Source organism: Tachyglossus aculeatus, chromosome 11 (assembly GCF_015852505.1).
Source record: "Tachyglossus aculeatus isolate mTacAcu1 chromosome 11, mTacAcu1.pri, whole genome shotgun sequence".
Lineage (NCBI taxonomy): Eukaryota > Metazoa > Chordata > Mammalia > Monotremata > Tachyglossidae > Tachyglossus > Tachyglossus aculeatus.
In genome coordinates, this window is record NC_052076.1 from 67,498,522 (window position 1) to 67,519,188 (window position 20,667).

A 20,667-nucleotide genomic window follows, 5' to 3' on the forward strand; every position below is an offset into this window, starting at 1 on the left:
GATTACCTTGTATCTACCCCAGTGCTTAGAACAGTGCTCAGCACAGAGTAAGTGCTTAACAAATACCATAATTGTTATTTATTATAATTATTATTATCATCCCACCGTGGCCACCCCACCATGTCGAAAGTGGGACCAGAAGGAGGTCACCTAATTTAAGCTCTGAATAAATATGATGGATTGATTGATTTAAAAAGAGTAGGCAATCTGGTAGACTTGATATCAGGTGCTAGGCTCAGGAGGAGCATGAAGCCCCACAAAGCCATTGCCTCCTGGTATTCCCTGCCCCGAAGGAACATGGAAGTGATGGAACCCTGGAGGTAGCGATGTGGAAACATGGACTGTGACTTCTGGTTTGCTGATTCTGTTTGAACCTGCTTACTTTCCCCCTTCATCCCCTGGCCCTGCCCTTGTTTTCCACTTCGGGAACAGGCTTGCTTTTGGTTTTCCTCTCATTCCTCTCCTTGCCCTCCACCCCGAGACACTTTTCCAGAAAAATGTTCTCTCAAAGTGAGTATTCAGGTGCTGTGTTAAGTGCTTGGAGCATTCAGACATGCCTCTTGAAGAGAAACTTTCTAACGCATTCACAATTCTCCAGTTTTTCCCAGGCCAGATTAACTCTCTTTTTTATGGTATTTGTTAAATACTTACTACGCGCCAGGCACTTGTACTAAACGCTGGAGTATATACGAGGTTGGACACAGTCCGTGAACATGGGGCTCACATTCTTAATCCCCATTTTACAGATGAGGTACCTGAGGCGCAGAGAAGTGAAGCGACTTGCCGAAGGTCACACAGCAGACCTGTAGCAGAGCCGGGATTAGAACCCAGGTCCTTCTGACTCCCAGGACCATGCTTTATCCACTCAGCCATGCTACTTCTCATCATTAGGCTTCACCGTATCCTCTGTGACTCACCATTCCACCCACCAAGATGGCAGCAGTCTCCAAGGGACTGTTTTGCTCCTTCCTGGGGGCACTAGGCACTGGATGCATCTTGGATGAGAGGGGGATCCTGGGAATCTGGGGAGCCCTAAGGCAATGAAGGAGTGGGGGAACCCTAACTTTGGCCTCCTCCCCCCCCCATCAGAATTCCCAAATCCATGAAGTGATATTTTTTTAATGGCATCTTAAGCACTTACTACGTGTCAAACATTATTCTAAGCACTGGGGGAGATACAAGTGAATTAGGTTCATCCATTCATTCATTCAATCATATTTATTGAGCACTTACCGTGTGCAGAGCACACGGTAAGTGCTTGGGAGAGTACACTATAACAATAAACAAAGTTCCCTGCCCACAATGGGCTTACAGTCTTAGATAGAGTCCCTGTCCCACATGGACCTTACAGAGTAAGTAGGCGGAAGAACAGGAGAACTGAAGCATGGAGAAGTTAAGCGACTTGCCCAGGGTCACGCAGCAAGCCCTTGGTAGAGCTGGTATTAGAACCCTGGTCCTTGGTCTGTCCATTAGGCTATACTGCTTCCTAAATATTAGCATGCCTAAATACTCGTTTGAAATTGGTATTTTAATGGCCTGAAGATCATTTCCATGCTCTCTGGGGCCCCAGAGTAGGGTTCCCCTCTGTCTAAAGCCAGCGCAGGACGTGGTTTTCATTAGAGAGCAAATGACCTCATGCCTTCAGCGAGTTTCTTGTTTTTTCTGTCCCCACTTATTTTGTACAAATGTTTGCTGATCGCTGCAGGGCAAAGGGAAAGGCACTAAAGAGATTTCCCTTCGAGCACAAAGGCACCCAGATCAGGAGCAGGCACACGCACAATCACAGGGAGCTGGCTCCCGTTCACTGAGGATCAATGAGGTGAATTGCCAGGGGAGGGTTCTGGGGCCTCTCCCGGTCCTACCCTCGCTTCTGGATGGGGGAACTGAAGGATCCTCTCAGCATGACTGTGCCGGGAGGCCATTGGCTTGTCTCTTGTTCTAAGGAGGTCCGCCATGGGGTGGGCCAGGACAGTGTTTGCTTCCGTGTTGAAGTTGAATTAAGCCTTGGTGGGGGCCACACCCAGAGAGAGTGGACACAACGCAACTCCTGGGCTCTGCTCCGCACAGTCCTAAAATGGTGATAAGGGGGAGAAAAGCCTTCTAGGCCGTCAATTTTGGTGATTTTTTAGGTCCACAGGTCCCATTGGCCAATTGGCATCTCACTATTCATTCAATCGTATTTATTGAACACTTACTGTGTGCAGAGCACTGTACTAAGCGCTTAGCAGTGTACTGAGCGCTTCACCAGGAGTCACCTTAATCCCGCCTTCTCGGCGGTTCTAAACTCCTGACGTTGACCTTTGCCATTGTCTTCCTGGGAAGGTTTGGCATTACCAGGCTGAAGAGACTCCTCACCCATGTACTCCCATACATCCCCTTCCCATGTGCCCAGAGCTCTTGGAAGACAGAAGAATCTGAGAGGTGACAGGCCCCACCCACAAGTCACAGACCGCCTACAGGAAAAGAGACAAGACACAGAGGGAAAGTAAAAGCCAGCTACAGGGGTGGATGCTATGCCAGAGATGCCGTTAGAACGTTTCCAAGGTGGTCATTTATTCATTCAATCGTATTTCTTGAGTGCTTACCGTGTGCAGAGCACTGCACTAAGCGCTTGGGAAGTACAAACCGGCAACATACCCCACAACAGGTGGTCGAAGTAGTTAGAATGCTCATAAATTTATTTTCATGTCGTTTGCATAGAATTTACATGGATCTCCAGCATCTGGACAGTCTGTTTTCGGGCATTTCTCAAGTGAAAATCGGAAAATTACTTTCCAGTAAGGTTGTCATTTTTTTGAGTCCTGCTTTTCTGCTCTGTTCCTTATTATTCTGTGTTAGGCAGAGAGGAGGGAGATGTAAAGAATCAGGGCAATGGGGAGCGGGGTGGATGAGGGCTGATCAAGGGAACATGGAACATGGAGAATAACCAACATTATTAGGGGGAGTTGGGTTTCGTTGATCGGGAAGATGAAATTCTCTGATGTAACTACAGGGCGACACGGCCTTATCCTTGTTCTTCCTCTGGTTTCCACCCTGCAAATAATTACGGTCTGTCTGTCTCCCCCAATAAGTTGGAAGCTTCTTTGGGACAGGGATTTGGTGTCTTGCCTCTGCTGTACTCTGCCAAGCACTTAGTGATAGGCTTAAAACTCAATAATCACTCACAATCAATCAATCAATGGTATATAGAGCAATATACTAAGCCCTTGGAAGGGTACAATACAAAAGAATTGGTAGATACAATTCCTGCCCTCAAGGAGCTTACAGTCTAGTGGACTCAGTGTATTCTGCAGGCGCTTAATAAATACTATGGATTTCCTGTGGACTGTTACCACAACTCAGCCTCTCTCCCATCATTGACTCGAATGGTGATTCCATGTGAGACTGCAGGAGGATGGGAGACGAGCATAGAGAGATAGTGAGAAAGAGCTGGAGAGAGAGGAAGAACAACGGAGGATGAGATATCCATTTCTAGATATAAATAAATCTACGTAGAATCTTAGCAACATAATAAAAGAATGAAAAGAAATGTCACTGCTGGGGCAGGCCTGAGTCCTTCCAGCCCAGTCCAGGAGTCTTTTGCCGTTAGAGGCGGCAGGATTCTTGGTGCAGTGGTGTGATGGCTTTCCTCCAGGATGTCAGGAATGGACCATCGAACGTGCAGAACTTTCCTTCTGGAGCACGTCTGGACCACTTGTCCACGACTGTATCCAAACCCTTTTTGAACCGTGACACTGAATGGGCAGGTGAAAGCTAAAGTGAAAACGCATATTAAACTGGTGTGGAGCCAAGAGTGGTCAGTTTCCAGGGGTTCTGGGGAGAGCACAGAGCGGGTGGAGAGCTCAGAGAAGGCTCTGGCCCAAATTACTCCTCTTCCATAAACACCTCCCAACTCACTCCCCCTGCCAAATAACTAGTCTATCTTTACGATCCGCTCATTCCCCAGTATCCCTCTGCTTCTGTACCCCTTCTTAGAAAGCCTACTGGGGAACCCAGCTATGCCTGGAAGAGTTGGAACTTGCACAGCCGTTCCAAGCATCCTGGAGATATCACTGACCATTGGGTTCTTTTCAGTTTACAGAGTGGTTGGGAGGCATGGGATGGAGGAGGGTGAGGGTGGGATGATTAGATGTGAAAGAAGTCTGAGAACCTCAGGTCCAGTCCAAGAGGCTCCAATCTAGCAATCAATTCTTGCCGCTCCCCCTCAGAGGGGAGTTCAAGAACTCCAGGAGGTTACGGGGCCTCTCTTGCTGACCAAGGAGAGAGTCCTGCCTGCTGGGGTTGGGCTTGGGGCAGCAGGGAATTTGAGCCCTGACTGCCACTGACCCAATTCTCCCTCCCGCCGTGCCATGCCTTCCTCCTTGCCCAAGGGCCGCCCAGGACTGGGAGCCATGGTTGGCAGAGGGAAGGAATTGTGAATCACCATGCCCGTGCATCCCCTCTCTTCCTTGGCACTATCTACATGGCCATTCTGCTGGGTAAAGGGTCTAAAAAAAGTGGATGAGGGGAGGAGAGGGAGGACAGCCGAGAAGACTACACTCTGGACACCGAAAACCGCAGGCACCACCCTGGCTTTGAGCACAACTCTCCGCTCTTACTCCAGAGGCTTTCTGACAAATGGACTTCAGTCATGAGGACGTCAGCAGCAGCAGTGTTTCCCTTCCACTGCTCCTTCCTTCCCTCTGAGGTAGATTTTCTATTGGGGGAAAGAAAACGGCTAAGAGAAATTCATTCTTCCTCCCTCTGCTTTGCTAGTCTGTGCATCCTTGGCCAAAGGGTTGTTGCCTTGTTTTCTGCTCGGGTTAACAAGTGAACTTTGGCCCTTTAAGCCCATATCCTTTTCTTGAACCATCAAGGTCGGGTCATCTTAAGAGTTGTCTTTGCTGTCTGCCCTTCCTCCCACCCCTGTCCTCTCGCCTCCTTCTCCAGCTCAGTGTCCTTGCAGGGTACGGGGTACCGCGGGGGGCTCTGGGCCTCTTTGGTGCCATTTCCTGTCCAGGGTGGGCATTGTAGGTGATGTCCTCGACCCTACCCTGTCACCGTGAGTCCGTGAGCAAAAGGACCGTGGCCTCAACTGTCACAGGGCACAGGGGACGTGGCCACAGGGCTTGGTGTCCTCTGGCTTTAGGGCTTTGTCACAGGTGGCCAAAGCCAGGCCTGCAGGGCCCCTACACTCTACTGTTCGCCGCTGCCAGCCGGCCCCACAGGTCTGGGAACATTCACTCCAGTCTCCCAGGACCCACTCCACGGTGTTCAGGGCCTGGATGACATTGGTCGGCTTCTTGTCTTTGGCCTTCTGCTTGCCGAAGGCCACATCCTTCGGCACGAAGAAGGTGTACTTGACTCTGGGTGGAAAGGCCTCCCCGGACACGGTCAGCAGCTGAACCGTCAGGGGCTCGGGCAGCGGGCGGAAGCTCTGGAGCCGCTCCAGGGCGGCGATGGAGCCGCTGTATTTGAGGATGGCGCCTTTGACCAGGATGTCCTGCTCCATGGCCGAGATGGCCAGGTCCCCGTTGAGCAGGTAGCGCCCGTCGGCGGTCTTCACAGCCAGGTAGTTGCCATCGTTCCTGACCCCACGGTGACTCCGCTGTTTCACGTCAATGTTGGTGGCCCCGGCGGGGATGGTGACGATGTCATTGTAGCCGTACCTGGGAAGCAGAAGAGGGCACAGGTCTGGGACTGAGACTCCAGCTACCCCCCGCCTGATGTTTTCAGAGCTGGAGTGGAGACTCTAGGGGCCAAGACCTCGGGGGTGGCCAAGGACCTCATATTTTCTGACTTTGCTGTGGCCACGGCCTTCTCACCAGACCCCTCTCCCTCCTGTGTAAGTAAGATTGTAAATGAATTCCGTCTCAGGAGCGACTTTGGCCACAGAAGCTCATGGAGTTAAAACTGAAACAGAAAAACTCATCTTCCTGAGCCAGGGGACTAACTGTTGGGATGGAAAGAAATCTCATTCCTCCCCTCTAGGTGAATCTCCATGGAGCCTGGATGGATGCCATTTGGTCTGTTTGGTCTCAAGTCTGTGAGATAAGATCATTTCAAGGAGGCCCCTGGGCTTTCAGGAGGGCTTTGAAAATGTGGAGGGCTGTAACCAGTCAGATTTGGAGAGGGAGGGAGCTAAAAAACGAGCCAACAGGGTGAACCAAGGGGATAGAGGTGGAAGAGTCGGGAGTGAGGTAGCAGTGACGGAGAGAAGAAGGGAGGAGATGATTGCTTTTAGGAGAGAAGAGGGATAATAATAATAATAATGATGGTATTTGATAAGCGCTTACTATGTGCAAAACACTGTTCTAAGTCCTGGGGGGGGGGTACAAGGTGATCAGGTTGTCCCACGTGGGACTCACAGTCTTAATCCCCATTTTACAGATTAGGGAACTGAGGGTCAGAGAAGCGAAGTGACTTGCCCAAGGTCACACAGCAGACATATGGCGGGGCCAGGATTTGAACCCATGACCTCTGACTCCAAAGCCCGTGCTCTTTCCACTGAGCCACGCTGCCTGGCACTCAGTAAGTGCTTAACAAATACTATTATTATTATTATTATTATTTACCTCAGCCCTTAGAACAATACTTGGCACATAGTAAGCAGTTGATAAATGCCTCTAGACTGTAAACTCATTATAGGCAGGGAACGTGTTTGTTAACTCTGTTGTATTGTACTCTCTCAAGTGCTTAGTACAGTGCTAAATAAATACCATTTATTGATAGATCAATTGAGTGGTCTTTTTTTTTTTTAAAGGAGAGGGAGAACAGGTATTGAATTCCCATTCTGCAAATGAGAACACTGAGGCATAGAGGAGTTAAATGATTTGCCCAAAGACACACAGCAGGCCAGTGGCAGAGCTGGGATAAGAACGTCTCTACAAATTCTGTTATATTGTACTCTCCCAAGGACTTGGTACAGTGCTCTGCACACAGTAAGTGCTCAATAAATATGACTGATTGATTGATTGATTGATTGACTGAAGAAATACTCTAACTGTGCAGTGAGGGCCAATGCCTCACAGCCCATTGCTGGGCAGTGTTGGCCCCCGGAGGATGATGTGTATTAATGATGTGTATATATCTATAATTCTATTTATTTATATTGATCCTATTGATCATCATCATCAATCGTATTTATTGAGCGCTTACTGTGTGCAGAGCACTGTACTAAGCGCTTGGGAAGTACAAGTTGGCAACATATAGAGACAGTCCCTACCCAACAGTGGGCTCACAGTATTGATGCCTCTCCACTTGTTTTTTTTGTTTTGTTTTGTTGTCTGTCTCCCCCTTCTAGACTGTGAGCCCATTTTTGGGTAGGGACTGTCTCTATTTGTTGACAAATTGTACTTTCCAAGTGCTTAGTACAGTGTTCTGCACACAGTAAGCGCTCAGTAAGTATGATTGAATGAATGAATGATGTCTGAGAACATCAGTTCTCAACCACAGGGCTGGGAGCTGTAGCTCTAAGTCACTGGGGGCTCTTGGGAGGGTTTCACCCCTTCTCAGCCTCAGTTGTCCCACCTCAAACTCCCTGTCCCTTCCTCTGAGACTGGCTGAGAGATGGAGTAAAGGGCTCCATCATCATCATCATCATCATCATCATCATCGTATTTATTGAGCGCTTACTGTGTGCAGAGCACTGTACTAAGCGCTTAGGAAGTACAAATTGGCAACATATAGAGACAGTCCCTGCCCAACAGTGGGCTCACAGTCTAAAAGGGGGAGACAGAGAACAAAACCAAACATACTAACAAAATAAAATAAATAGAATAGATATGTACAAGTAAAATAAATAAATACATAGAGTAATAACATATATACATATATACAGCTGCTGTGGGGAAGGGAAGGAGGTAAGATGGGGGGGATGGAGAGGGGGATGAGGGGGAGAGGAGGGAAGGGGCTCAGTCTGGGAAGGCCTCCTGGAGGAGGTGAGCTCTCAATAGGGCCTTGAAGGGAGGAAGAGAGCTAGCTTGGCAGATGGGCAGAGGGAGGGCTCCAGAGAAGGAGGCTAGAGACACCTCAGAAGGAGGTTAGAGAGACCTCAGGTTCCTGAGCTCCCTTCCTCTTCTCACAGTGCCCAGCTCAACCCTGGGAAAGCCTTCCTCCTTGTATCTTCTCTCCCCTTCCTCAACCCCCTCCCTCTATCTGGTCAAACCTGCCTCTTCTCTCCTGCCTGAGGCCTGGCCACTCTGGAGAGACTCAAGAGACAAGCAGCGTGGCCTAGTGGATAGACCACAGGCCTGGGACTCAGAAGGACCTGGGTTCTAATCCCGGCTCCTCCACGTGTCTGCTGTGTGACTTAGGGCAAGTCATTTCAGTTCTCTGTGCCTTGGTTACCTCCTGTGTAAAATGGGGATTAAGACTGTGAGCCCCATGTGGGACGGGGTCTGTGTCCACCCTGGTATCTACCCCAGTGCCTGGGGTACAGTGCCTGGCACATAGAAAGCACTCAATGAATATTATTAAAAACTAAATAAAAATAATCACTCTCAATTCGAGGACATATTTCACAGTCTGACCACTGAATCAGCCTCCTCACTGGTCTCCTTACCTCCAGCCTCTGTTACCTTCAGTCCGTAGTCTACACAGCTGCTAGGATCATCGTCCTGAAACACTGCTCAATACATGTCTCTCCATTCTTCAAAAGCCTCTAATGACTGCCCATCTCCCTCCACCTCAAACACCACTGGCTTCAAAGCCATCCGCCATCTATCTTTGTGTTCCATATAAGTTCCCTTGACCCACTATTCCCCAGCTGACACTCTCTGAAGCAGTGTGGTTTAATGGACAGAGCATGGGCCTGAGACTCAGAAGGACCTGGGTTCTAATCTCACCTCTGCCAGACATCTGCTGTGTGACCTTGGGCAAATCACTTAACTTCTATGGGCCTTAGTCATCTCATCTGTAAAATGGGGATTAAGAGTGTGAGCCCCATGTGGGACAGGGACTGTGTCCAACCTGATTAACTTGCATCTACCCCAGCACTTAGAACATTGCTTGGCACACAGTAAGCATTTAACAGGTACCATAATTCTTATTATTAATTATTATTTACTCTTTCCACACTCACTTTCTACCTGCAGCTCCACCTCCCACCCCTTGCTGACATTCTCCATGCAGCCTGGAATTTCCTCTCTCCACAAATCAGCCCTCAGCTCTCCTCATCTTCAAAGACCTTTCGAAATTCTGCCTCCTTCAGAAACCTTTCTCGATTAATTCCCAACATCGTTCTATCAACCCAACAGCCATCCTTAGCACATATGTATTTAGAATAATTTTCCGCAGTATCGGAAGCATTGCAGCCTAGTGGAAACAGCTCGGAGCCTGAGAATCAGAAGACCTGGGTTCCAGTCCTGGCTCTTCCTTGTATGCTGTGTGACCTGGGACAAGCCACTTAACTTCTCTGTATCTCAGTTTTCTCATCTTTAAATTGGGAATAAAATCCCCGTTCTCCCTTATGTGAGCCCCATGTGGGACAGGGACTGTGTCTCCTCTGATTGTATTGTTTCTGCACCATGCTTAGTACAGTGTTCGGCCCATTGTTATTATGACTTTACGGGTAGATATATATTTCTCCACTGCGCATTCATTGATTTTCTGGGATCCGATTAAATTCTGCAATTTCATCATGGCATGTTCACTCTACTACCAAATTTGACCCTTCTGCTTCCTTCTGCTCCCGCTAGCTGTAAATTCATTCAATCGTATTTATTGAGTGCTTACCGTGTGCAGAGTGCTGTACTAAGCGCTTGGAAAGTACAATTCAGCATCAAATAGAAACAATCCCTGCCCAACATCAGCCCCACAGTCTAGAAGGTGTAAATCATTTTGTCTGTCTGTTCCTCCCAGTAGATTATAAATTATTTATTTTTATTAACATCTGTCTTCCTCTCTAGGCTATAAGCTCTTTGTGGGTGAGCAGGGAACATGTCTACCAACTCTGTTTTATTGCATGCTCCTAAACACCTAGAACAGTGCTCTGATCACAGTAAGCGCTCAATCAATACTATGAGTGCTTAATTGCACAGTACGCACTCAATCAATACTATCGATTGATTGAATCATTGTTTGAAAGCCCCTCACGTGGGCAGGGACGTGCGCTTGGCTCCCGACATACTTTCCCAAGCGCTTAGCACAGTGCTTAAGTTAATACCGCTGATCGTTTGACCGATGGATGGACTGACTCACTTGGAGCGGTTGAGTGACCCAGAGACCTTCCTGCATGAGGAGCCGCTGCCCCCGCAAACGCCACACTTATCCAGCTTCCGGGCCGACCCCAGCACGTGGTCGCAGCCGGCTTTGATGCACTGGCCGTGGACACAGATGGACAGGGTCTCTGGCCCACACAGGGTCCCGTCGATCACCTGCAGGAGTGAGAAGTGCCCAGAGGTGAGGAGGCAGCTTGAAAAAGTGAGGGTGGAAGAGAGCGGGGTGCTCCAGGAATAGGGGTGGTGGTGCGGGGGCGGGGAGTGGGGAGAGTCTGGACCCTCTGTGCAGCTCTTACTTTGGCTTCAAACACTTTGAACTCGCTACGCCCTCGGGCCCGACAGAAGAGCTTGCATCGATCCCGGGGGGACACCCCTGTGAACTTGGGCACCCACTGAATCAGGTTCCCGTCCTTGTCCGTGTAGTTGTAAGCGTTGTATTTCTCACACTGCTGCTCCCGGAAGCTCTTCCCTGCAATGAATGATGGCATTTTTTCAGCGCTAGCTATAACAATAACGATAACGGTGGCATTTCTTAAGGGACTACATTGTGCCAGTCCCTGTGCTGGGGGGGATACAAACAAATCGGGTTGGGCACAAGCCCTGTCCCACACGGGGCTCACAGTCTTAATCTCCATTCTCCAGATGAGGTAACTGAGGCACAGGGAAGTAAAGTGACTGGCCCAAGGTCACAGAGGAGATAAGTGGCAGAGCCGGGATTAGAACCCACATCCTTCTGACCCCCAGGATCGTCCTCTTTCTTCTAGGTCACTTCAATCTAGATAGATTGAAGATAATCAGAATAGGCACAGTAACCCATCCCACATGGGAGGGAGGGAAGAAGAGGACATGTTTTATACCCATTTTCCAGATGAAGAAGCTGAGGCACAGAGATGATAAGTGATTTGACCAAGCTCACTTAACAGGCCATTTGATGAAAACATAGGTTTCCTCACTCTCAGACCCCTGCTCTTTCCACTCCTACTATTACTAATAATAGTAAAAGTTAAGTATTTACTACGTGACAAACGCTGTGCCAAGTGCTGAGGTAGATACAATATAATCTAATCAGACAGTCCTGGTCCCATATGAGTCTCTTAGTCCAAGGGGGAGGAAGAACAGGTATTGAATCCCCACTGTACTGAGGCATGGAGAAGTTAAGTGATTTGTCCAAGGATATACCTCCTTCCCTTCCCCACAGCACCTGTATATATGTATATATGTTTGTACATATTTATTACTCTGTTTATTTATTTATTTTACTTGTACATATCTATTCTATTTTATTTTGTTAATATGTTTGGTTTTGTTCTCTGTCTCCCCCTTCTAGACTGTGAGCCCACTGTTGGGTAGGGACTGTCTCTATGTGTTGCCAACTTGTACTTCCCAAGCGCTTAGTACAGTGCTCTGCACACAGTAAGTGCTCAATAAATACGATTGATTGATTGATTGATATACAGTGGGGACGTGGCAGAACCAAGATGAGAAGCCAGCTCTCCAAACTTCCAGGCCTGTGCTTTTTCCGCTAAGCTAAGCTGTCCCCCTTCAAGAGCCCAAGGAGAACAGAGCAGTTACAGACACCCGGGTCAGAGGCATTTGGGGTGTGGAGGCCCCTGGGCCCGCCCCTCCACCCCCAACTGTCTCCCTCTCCACCTCCGGCCCCATGGAACTGAGGCCAGACCGGTTCCTGATAAGCCCCCGGGATGTGTTCTGAGCCAGGACACCTGGATTGATGATGATGACGATGATGATGATGGCATTTATTAAGTGCTTACTATGTGCAAAGCTCTGTTCTAAGCACTGGGGAGGTTACAAGGTGACCAGGTTGTCCCACGGGGGGCTCACAGTCTTAATCCCCATTTTGCAGAGGAGGTAACTGAGGCCCAGAGAAGTTAAGTGACTTGCCCAAAGTCACACGGCTGACAATTGCTGGAGCTGGGATTTGAACCCATGACCTCTGACTCCAAAGCCCGTGCTCTTTCCACTGAGCCACGCTGCTTCTCATGGATCGCACAGATAGACTGGGGGAAAGTGACTCCCAACCACTTTGTTTGACCCTTCCCAGGTACCATGAGCTGAGCCTGTTGATTCGAGCCTTGACATTTATCATTTGTTACTGGGATAATTTTCCCTTTATTATTGTAATAATAATAAAACATAGTAAAATATAATGATGATAACAACAACAACAATGATAATACCTAGTTCATTGTAAGTGGGTTGATTTTCTCATGAAGCAGCATTTCAGGATTGACCAGAAGCTTCCAGATTGGACTCCGAGTCCTCCCCCTGCTCACACTGGTGGAGCTGGGCTAGAATCGGAGGGGCCCGGGGATGCTCGTCCAGGACTTTGGCTCTTGGTGTTCCCACCCCAGCCCTGCCCGCGCCCAGCATCTTACCATCCGGCGGGCACTCCTCCGTGTGGCACGATTGATACCTGGCCCTCTGGCCTTCGCAGTAGTGTCCTCCGTTCTGTGGCTCGGGCTCGTTGCAGTCGCGGTGGGAGTATTGGACGCCCCCGCCACACGTGCGAGAGCACTCGCCCCACGGCCCCCACGGGCTCCAGTTTCCGTTCACCACAGGCTGCAAGACACCACCCAGCCAGGGAGTCGGTCACTGAGGCGGACGGCTGCCCTCAGGCCATGACCTTAAGCGCTTAGTACAGTGCTCTGCACATAGTAAGCGCTCAATAAATACGATTGATGATGATGACCTGTAACCCCCCATCCCTTCCCACATGGATCATCTTTTACAGCAGCAGACCCTCAGCAGGCTAATTTCATGGATCGCACAGATAGACTGGGGGAAAGTCACTCCCAACCACTTTGTTCGACCCTTCTCAGGTACCATGAGCTGAGCCTGGTGATTCGAACCTTGACATTCATCATTTGTTACTGGGATAATTTTCCCTTTATTATGGTAATAATAATAAAATGTAGTAAAATATAATGATGATAACAACAACGATAATACCTAGTTCATTGTAAGTGGGTTTTTTTTTTCCAAAGCCCTTCCCCCATTAATTATCTCCTTTAATTCTCACCACATCTTTGCGGGGTCGGGAGAACCAGATGTTATTATCCTCACTTTACAGGTGAGGAAACAGAGGTACAGAATGGTTAAGTAACTTGTGCTTTTCCTTAGTACAGTGCTGTGCACACAGTAAGGGCTCAATAAATGTGACTGAATGAATTTTCCTTCCTCATGGTCTCAAGTACCAGACGAAATGGTAACTCAAGTCTTTGTCTTCCCTGTTTCCTGCTCCCTGCTCCTACAGGATGCAGAAAGTTCCTAGAAAGCAAAGCTACTGCTATGGCCGAGCTCTGAATTCCCAAGTTCCACCTCTTTGCCTTATGGTGTGTGTGTGTAGCAGGGGAGGGGGAGTGACTGTCTGCCTCCAGAATGCTTTGTGGTTTAGAAAAAGACTAGGCCTTTTATTTAGGAAAGGTGGCCGGAGGATTAATATTTCCTCATCCTCTAGACTCTACACTCATTGTGGGCAGGGAACATGTCTACCAAACTCTGTTATACTGTACTCTCCCAAGTGCTTAGTACAGTGCTCTGCACACAGTAAGCGCTTAACAAATGCAACTGATTCACTGATCCTTGCGATACAGATAACAGGAGTCCAAATTTGCCTAGTATTTGTTTAAATTTGAATACGGTCTAAAGTGGTCCTGACTCTGAGTATTCCAACTCAATGTTGAAATACCACAGCATTTAAGCCACAGGGTTTGGAAGAGGGCAGTGTGCTGGTATGGTGCAGGTAATAATAATAATAATAATAATGATGGTATTTGTTAAGTGCTTACTATGTGCCAAGGACTGTTCTAAACGTTGGGATAGATACAAGATTATCAGGTTGTCCCACGTGGGGCTCACAGTCCTAATCCCCACTCTACAGATCAATCAATCGTATTTATTGAGCACTTACTGTGTGCAGATGAGGTAACTGGTAGTATCTGGGAGCCTGGGTGGGAGGGCTTGCCCTATCCTATGGTTCAAAACATCCTCATGACCCCATAATAATAATAGTCATTGTAGTAGTAGTAGTAGTAGTATTTATTTATATTTATATTAATGACTGTCTCTCTCTCTAGACTGTAAGCTTGTAATAATAATAATAATGGCATTTGTTAAGCACCTACTATGTTCAAAACAGTGTTCTAAGCACTGGGGAGGATACAAGGTGATCAGGTTGTCCCATGTGGGGCTCACAGTCTTCATCCCCATTTTACAGATAAGGCAACTGAGGCCCAGAGAAGTTAAGTGACTTGCCCAAAGTCACACAGCTGACAATTGGCGGAGCCGGGATTTGAACCCACGACTTCTTTCCATTGAGCCATGTAATGGGCAGAGAACATGTCTGTCAACTCTGTTGCATTGTTCTCCCCCAAGCACTTAGCACAGTGCTGTGAACATAGTAAGTGCTCAGTAAATACCATTTATCAATTGTTTGATAGAGGAGTAGAAGCAGTAGTAGTAGTAATAGTAGTAGTGGTAGCAGCGTCTATTGAGGGCCTATTTGGTAGGGTGTGAATAAAGAATGAAGAAGTGACATGTTCCCTGCCCACAAGAAGCTTACATTCTAATGAAGGAGACAAACAGAAAAATATGTATTATTATTTTTAATAATTATTATCATTACGATGGTATTTATTGAGCGCTTACTATGTGCCAGGCACTGTACTAAGCACTGGGGTGAATACAAGCAAATCACATTGGACACAGTCCATGTCCCAGACAGGGCTCATAATCTCAATCCCCACTTTATAGATGAGGTAACTGAGGCCCAGAGAAGTGAAGTGACTTGCCCAAGGTCACACAGCAGACTAGTGGCAGAGCCAGGATTAGAACTCGTGCCCTTCTGACTCCCAAGTCCGTGCTCTAGCCACTACGCCATTACCCCTAGAGAGGTCATAATTCATAGAATGCTGAGAAGGGTGTGAATGGGTTCATAAGTGCTAGAATTGACTGAGGGTATGATATGGAAATCAATGGGGGGAAAGTTGTTTTCTGGGAGAAGTGGGATTTTAGGAAGTATTTGAATATGGAGAGACCAGAAGTCTGATCTGGGGCAGGAGGGCGGGAGTTTCAAGCTGTGGGAACAGTGTGAATGAAGAGATGGAAGCAGGGGAATCAAGAGAAGCAGCGTGGCTCAGTGGAAAGAGCCCGGGCTTTGGAGTCAGAGGCCATGGGTTCAAATCCTGCCTCTGTCAATTGTCAGCTGTGTGACTTTGGGCATGTCCGTTAACTTCTCTGGGCCTCAGTTACCTCATCTGTAAAATAGGGATTAAAACCGTGAGCCCCCCGTGGGACAACTTGATCATCTTGTAACCTCCGCAGCACTTAGAACAGTGTGTTGCACATAGTAAGCGCTTAAAAAATGCCACCATTCTTAGTATTATTAAGAGCGAGATGCAACTGGGAAGTTGGTTTGGGAGGAATGAAGATAGCTGGGGAACAGTTGGCGAAGACAATTGGCGAGGGAGGATTGAAGATAGCGATTTGGCTAAAAGCCCAAGAAAGATTCTTTGCTCCTCCCTTCGGTCCAGAAAGAGCAGAATAGATCTGGCATGGCTGAGGTGGCCCAAATCAGGGTTTAGCAGCTGCTGAGGCGGAGAGATGACGCTCAGGACCATGACCTGAGAAGGGAGCTCTGGGGGCCTGACTTGACAGGGATGGATGCCCAGAGATTGAAAACCCGAACTTCTCTACACCACTGGAGAGCAAGCTCCTTGTGGGAATAGGTCACTTGCTTGTTTTGTACTTCCCAAGCAATATATTGCACTGCTAAATAAATGCCAGAGAGCACCCTAACTAGACTATAAGTTTTCTATATACTTCCCTGGTGCACAGGACAGTGCATTGAATAGGTTGGTGCTTAATAAATACTCCTACTCCTATTAATAATGGCATTTATTAAGCACTTACTATGTGCAGAGCACTGTTCTAAGCGCTGGGGAATTTACAAGGTGATCAGGTTGTCCCACGTGGGGCTCACAGTCTTCATCCCCATTTTACAGATGAGGGAACTGAGGCCCAGAGAAGTTAAGTGACTTGCCCAAAGTCACACGGTTGACAAGTGGTGGAGCCGGGATTTGAACCCATGACCTCTGACTTCAAAGCCCGTGCTTTTTCCACTGAGCCACGCTGCTTCTCTATTGCTACTACTACTAATAATAATTATGGTATTTTAGACTGTGAGCACACTGTTGGGTAGAGACTGTCTCTACATGTTGCCAACTTGTACTTCCCAAGCACTTAGTACCGTGCTCTGCATACAGTAAGCGCTCAATAAATACGATTGATTGATTGATTGATTATGGTATTTGTAAAGTGCTTACTATATGCCAGACACTGTACTAAGCACTGGGGTAGAAACAAGCAAATTAGGTGGGACACAGTCCCTCCCTGTCCCATGTGGGGCTTACAGTCTCAATCCCCATTTTACAGATGAGGTAACTGAGGCATAGAGAAGTGAAATGACTTGCCCAAGGTCACGCAGCAGACAAGTAGCAGAGCCGGGATTAGAACCCATGACCTTCTGACTTGCAGGCCCATGCTTTAGCTGCTACACCATGCTGCTTCTCTACCACTACAACTACTACTGTTTCTGGGGATTTGGCTGCTAAGGTACAATTCAAAAGGGTTGTAGCGGGAGCCTCTGGGAGAGGCAGGCCTGGGGCTACTGTAGAGACTCTACACCAATACAGGCCCTTTCCGTCTCGCCGAGGGACGGATCCTGGGGGACAACGGGGGGCTCCTTACCTTGGGTTTCAACACTTCCTCTCGTGCCAGGCAGATGCCATCCCAGCACAGGTGGTCCACACCACAGGGCGTCCCGTCGGCCCAGGGCAAGCTGCCATTCTTGGTGTGGCACAGGGGCTCGGCCACGTCCACGCGGCACCACAGCTGGGAGCAGAGATCTTGCTCCGAGGTGTTGGGGCAGTGGCGGAAGCCCGGGCCAAAGATCTGTTGACACTGGCCATCCAGGTTGTATAGGGTCGCCCGGCCCGGGAGGTCAGTGGGGAGGGGGAGGGTCGTGGCCGGGGCATCCAGCAGACAGTCGCCTGGTCAGAGGGCAAGGATAGCAAGATTAGAGGGAGGTGGTAGGGTACCAACCACCACCTCCAACTCCTCACTTCCCTGAGGACTCTCCTTGCCCAAGGAAGAAATCCCCCAGTTTGTCTGCATGGGGCTCACAGCCTCAATCCCCTTCTTACAGATGAGGTAACTGAGGCACAGAGGAGTGAAGTGACTTCCCCAAGGCCACACAGCAGAGGCTGGAAGGGAAGGGGCTCAGCGAGGTGGAGGCTGCTGGTTCAGCACATTCAGAAAGGCGACAGTCTGCTACAGTTCAGCGCCTGCAGCTCTTATCTCCAAAATTTCCTTCCAGAATTCCTTGTGACCAGTCCCCGCAATCCCAGATCTCTCAATAACTGTGGTACTTGTTAAGCCCTTACTGTGTACCAGGCACTGTAATAAGCGCTGGGGTGGATAAAAGCAAATCGGGCTGGACACAGTCTCTGTCTCATATTGAGCTCACAGTCTCAATCCCCATTTTACAGATGAGGTAACTGAGGCACAGAGAAGTGAAGTGTCTTGCCCAGGGTTGCGTAGCAGACAAGGGGCAGAGCTAGGATTAGAATAGACTGCCAGGACCATGCTCTATCCACCAGGCCATTCTGCTTCCCCACTGGGCCACGCTACTTCCTCACCTTCCTCTTTCTCTTCAGACACCCCCACCCCCCAACCCCTGGACGTCTCTTGGGGTCTTTCCCCCAACTTAGTTTGGGAGAACCTGGAGGGACAGGAGCCCCTCTTCTTCCCTCTGGAGAATAATAATAATTGTGGTATTTGTTAAGCCCTTACTATACACGCCAGGCACTGTACTAAGCACCGGGGTAGATACAAGGTAATTGGGTTGGATGCAGTCCCTGTCCCACATGGGGCTCACAATCTTAACCCCCATTTTAAAGATGAGGTAACTGAGGCCCAGAGAAGTGAAGCAACTTGCTCAAGGTCACACAGCAAACAAGCGGTGCAGCTGGGATTCAAACCCAAGTCCTTCTGACTCCTGGCTCCATGCTCTATTCTGCTAGGCCAGAATTCTTCGTCAACTGATAATCTAGAGAATCAGCAGGGTGTGTGGCTTGGCCTCGTCAGGGAGCCAGTGAAGAAGGGTGAATTTTCAGCCTTCTGCCTCTCCTGCAGCCCTCCCACCCGCTCCACCCCCATCTCCTTTCCAGAAGAGGCCAGGGGTTCCCCACCCGAGGAAAGGAGAGAAAGCCGAGAGGCCGCCCACCGTGGCCGCCGTCCAGGAACTCTGTGACATACATGGCGCTGCAGGGGGACCAGGGCTGAGTTTTGTTCAGGTGGACAAACAGGGGGGCCATCATGTGATGCTTCCCGACGGGCCCAAAGACCCGTTCGCAGGTCTTGGAGTCGTCATGGGGCATGCTGAGAACGTGACCTGGAAGAGAAGTTTTGCTTTAGTTTGTCCTCAAAATTCTTCAAACCTACACACGTGATGACATGTATGTAGACTGTATGCTCCTAGTGGGCAAGGATAGCATCTACCAACTCTATTATATTGTTCTTTCCCAAGTGTTTAGTACAGGGGTCTGCACACTGTAAGCACTCAATAAATACTATTTATGGATTGGCGTTAAAAACACTTAAAATTGCAACACCTTTTCTGAATTTTTCCTACCCTCCTTTCGGCCTTTGCTACAGCTCTCTATATCATTTCATGTCCATCTTCTGGCTGGCTCTAAAATCATCCTCATCTCCAGTCTCCCGGAAAATTTAAATGCCCAATGCGTGTCGGTGGTAAGTCGCTGTTCTTAATCAATCAATCAGTGGTATTTACTGAGCACTTACTATGTGCAGAACTTTTGGGAGAGTACAATACAACAAAGTTGGCAGACATGTTCCCTGCCCACAATGAGCTTAAGGTCTAGAGGGGACGACAGGCGTTAATGGAATATAAATTAATATTATAATTAGGTTTTGTTCTCTGTCTCCCCCGTTTAGACTGTGAGCCCACTGCTGGGTAGGGACTGTCTCTATATGTTACCAACTTGTACTTCCCAAGCGCTTAGTACAGTGCTCTGCACACAGTAAGTGCTCAATAAATACGATTGATGATGATGATGATGATTGTACTGTCCTGGGCACTTACTGCAGTGCTCTGCCCATCCTACAGGCTCACTAAATACCTCTATTAGATTGTGACTTTGAAACCGCAGGGGCTCTGTGTTTTGAGCCTATTGAGTTTCACCTTCGTATTTGTTTGAACTCTTAATTTGCCTTTCATCGCCAACCACATCCCATTGCTTTGCCTCACTTTCAGGTTTAACTGTGAATAATCCCTTCCATTTCTTCTTCAGTACCCCCTTCCCACAGCATCCAGTGATGCTGGTTAACATTTCTCCAGCTAAACATGACCTTTCTTTTCGTTCTAACTGGGCCCTGGACATCCCCCATTTTCTGCTGCAGCTGCCAAAGCTCCTCCTGTGCCATTTCTCCTAATTATAATAATTGTGGTGTTTGTTAAGGGCTTACTATGGGTTAAGCACTATAGCGAGCACTAGGGTAGATAGAAGATAATCAGATCAGACATCATCCCTATTCCACATGGGGCTCACAGTCTAAGTAGAAGGAAGACAAGTATTGAATCCCTGTTTTATAGATGAGGAAACTGAGGTGCAAGAGGAGTTAAACGACTTACTCAAGGTCACATGGCAGGCAAGGGGAAGAGCGAGCATTAGAATCCAGATCCTCTTTCCACTAGGCCAAGCTGCTGTCAGAGCTCCCCTTTGCCCCCAGTTTTTCCTTTTCTGCATTGCTAAGCCATTTCACCATTTAACTAGCAGATGAACGTTTCCATTAAGACTCTACTGCCACTCCACCTCTCTCTCCACCTTCTGAACATTGAAGTGCATTAAAAAATTAGAGAAGCATCATGGTCTATTAGGAAGAGCCTGGGCTTGGGAGTCAGAGGACCTGAGTTCTTATCCTGGCTCTACTCTTTATCTGCTGTGTGACCTTGGACATGTCACTTATACCACCTGTATATATGTATATATATATTTGTACATATTTATTACTCTATTTATTTATCTTGCTTGTACAAATCTATTCTATTTATTTTATTTTGTTAGTATGTTTGGTTTTGTTCTCTGTCTCCCCCTTCTAGACTGTGAGCCCACTGTTGGGTAGGGACTGTCTCTATATGTTGCCAACTTGTACTTCCCAAGCGCTTAGTACAGTGCTCTGCACACAGTAAGCGCTCAATAAATATGATTGATTGATTGATTGACAACTTCGCTTTGCCTATGTTTCTTCATCTGTAAAATGGGGATCAAATCCTCCTCCCTCTGACTTAGACTGTGAGCCCTTTGTGGAACAGGGACTGTGTCCAACCCGATTATCTTCTATCTACCCCAGTGCTTAGAACAATGTT

The 20,667-nt window shown here is 48.2% G+C and overlaps 1 protein-coding gene across 1 annotated transcript in view; it reads right to left on the bottom strand.

Annotated features, from left to right (window-relative positions):
• Window positions 1-2,625: 2,625 nt before the first annotated feature.
• ADAMTS8 (ADAM metallopeptidase with thrombospondin type 1 motif 8) overlaps window positions 2,626-20,667 on the bottom strand; it is a 59,153-nt gene continuing 41,111 nt past the window's right edge. Inside the window, exons 8-13 of the mRNA XM_038754342.1 lie at window positions 18,505-18,672; window positions 16,968-17,269; window positions 12,596-12,779; window positions 10,496-10,668; window positions 10,180-10,355; window positions 2,626-5,648 (exon numbers count right to left, since the gene is read on the bottom strand). Of these exons, the coding sequence (XP_038610270.1) occupies window positions 5,078-5,648; window positions 10,180-10,355; window positions 10,496-10,668; window positions 12,596-12,779; window positions 16,968-17,269; window positions 18,505-18,672 (1,574 nt within the window). The 3' untranslated portion in view covers window positions 2,626-5,077. The remainder of the gene's footprint in view (window positions 5,649-10,179; window positions 10,356-10,495; window positions 10,669-12,595; window positions 12,780-16,967; window positions 17,270-18,504; window positions 18,673-20,667) is intronic.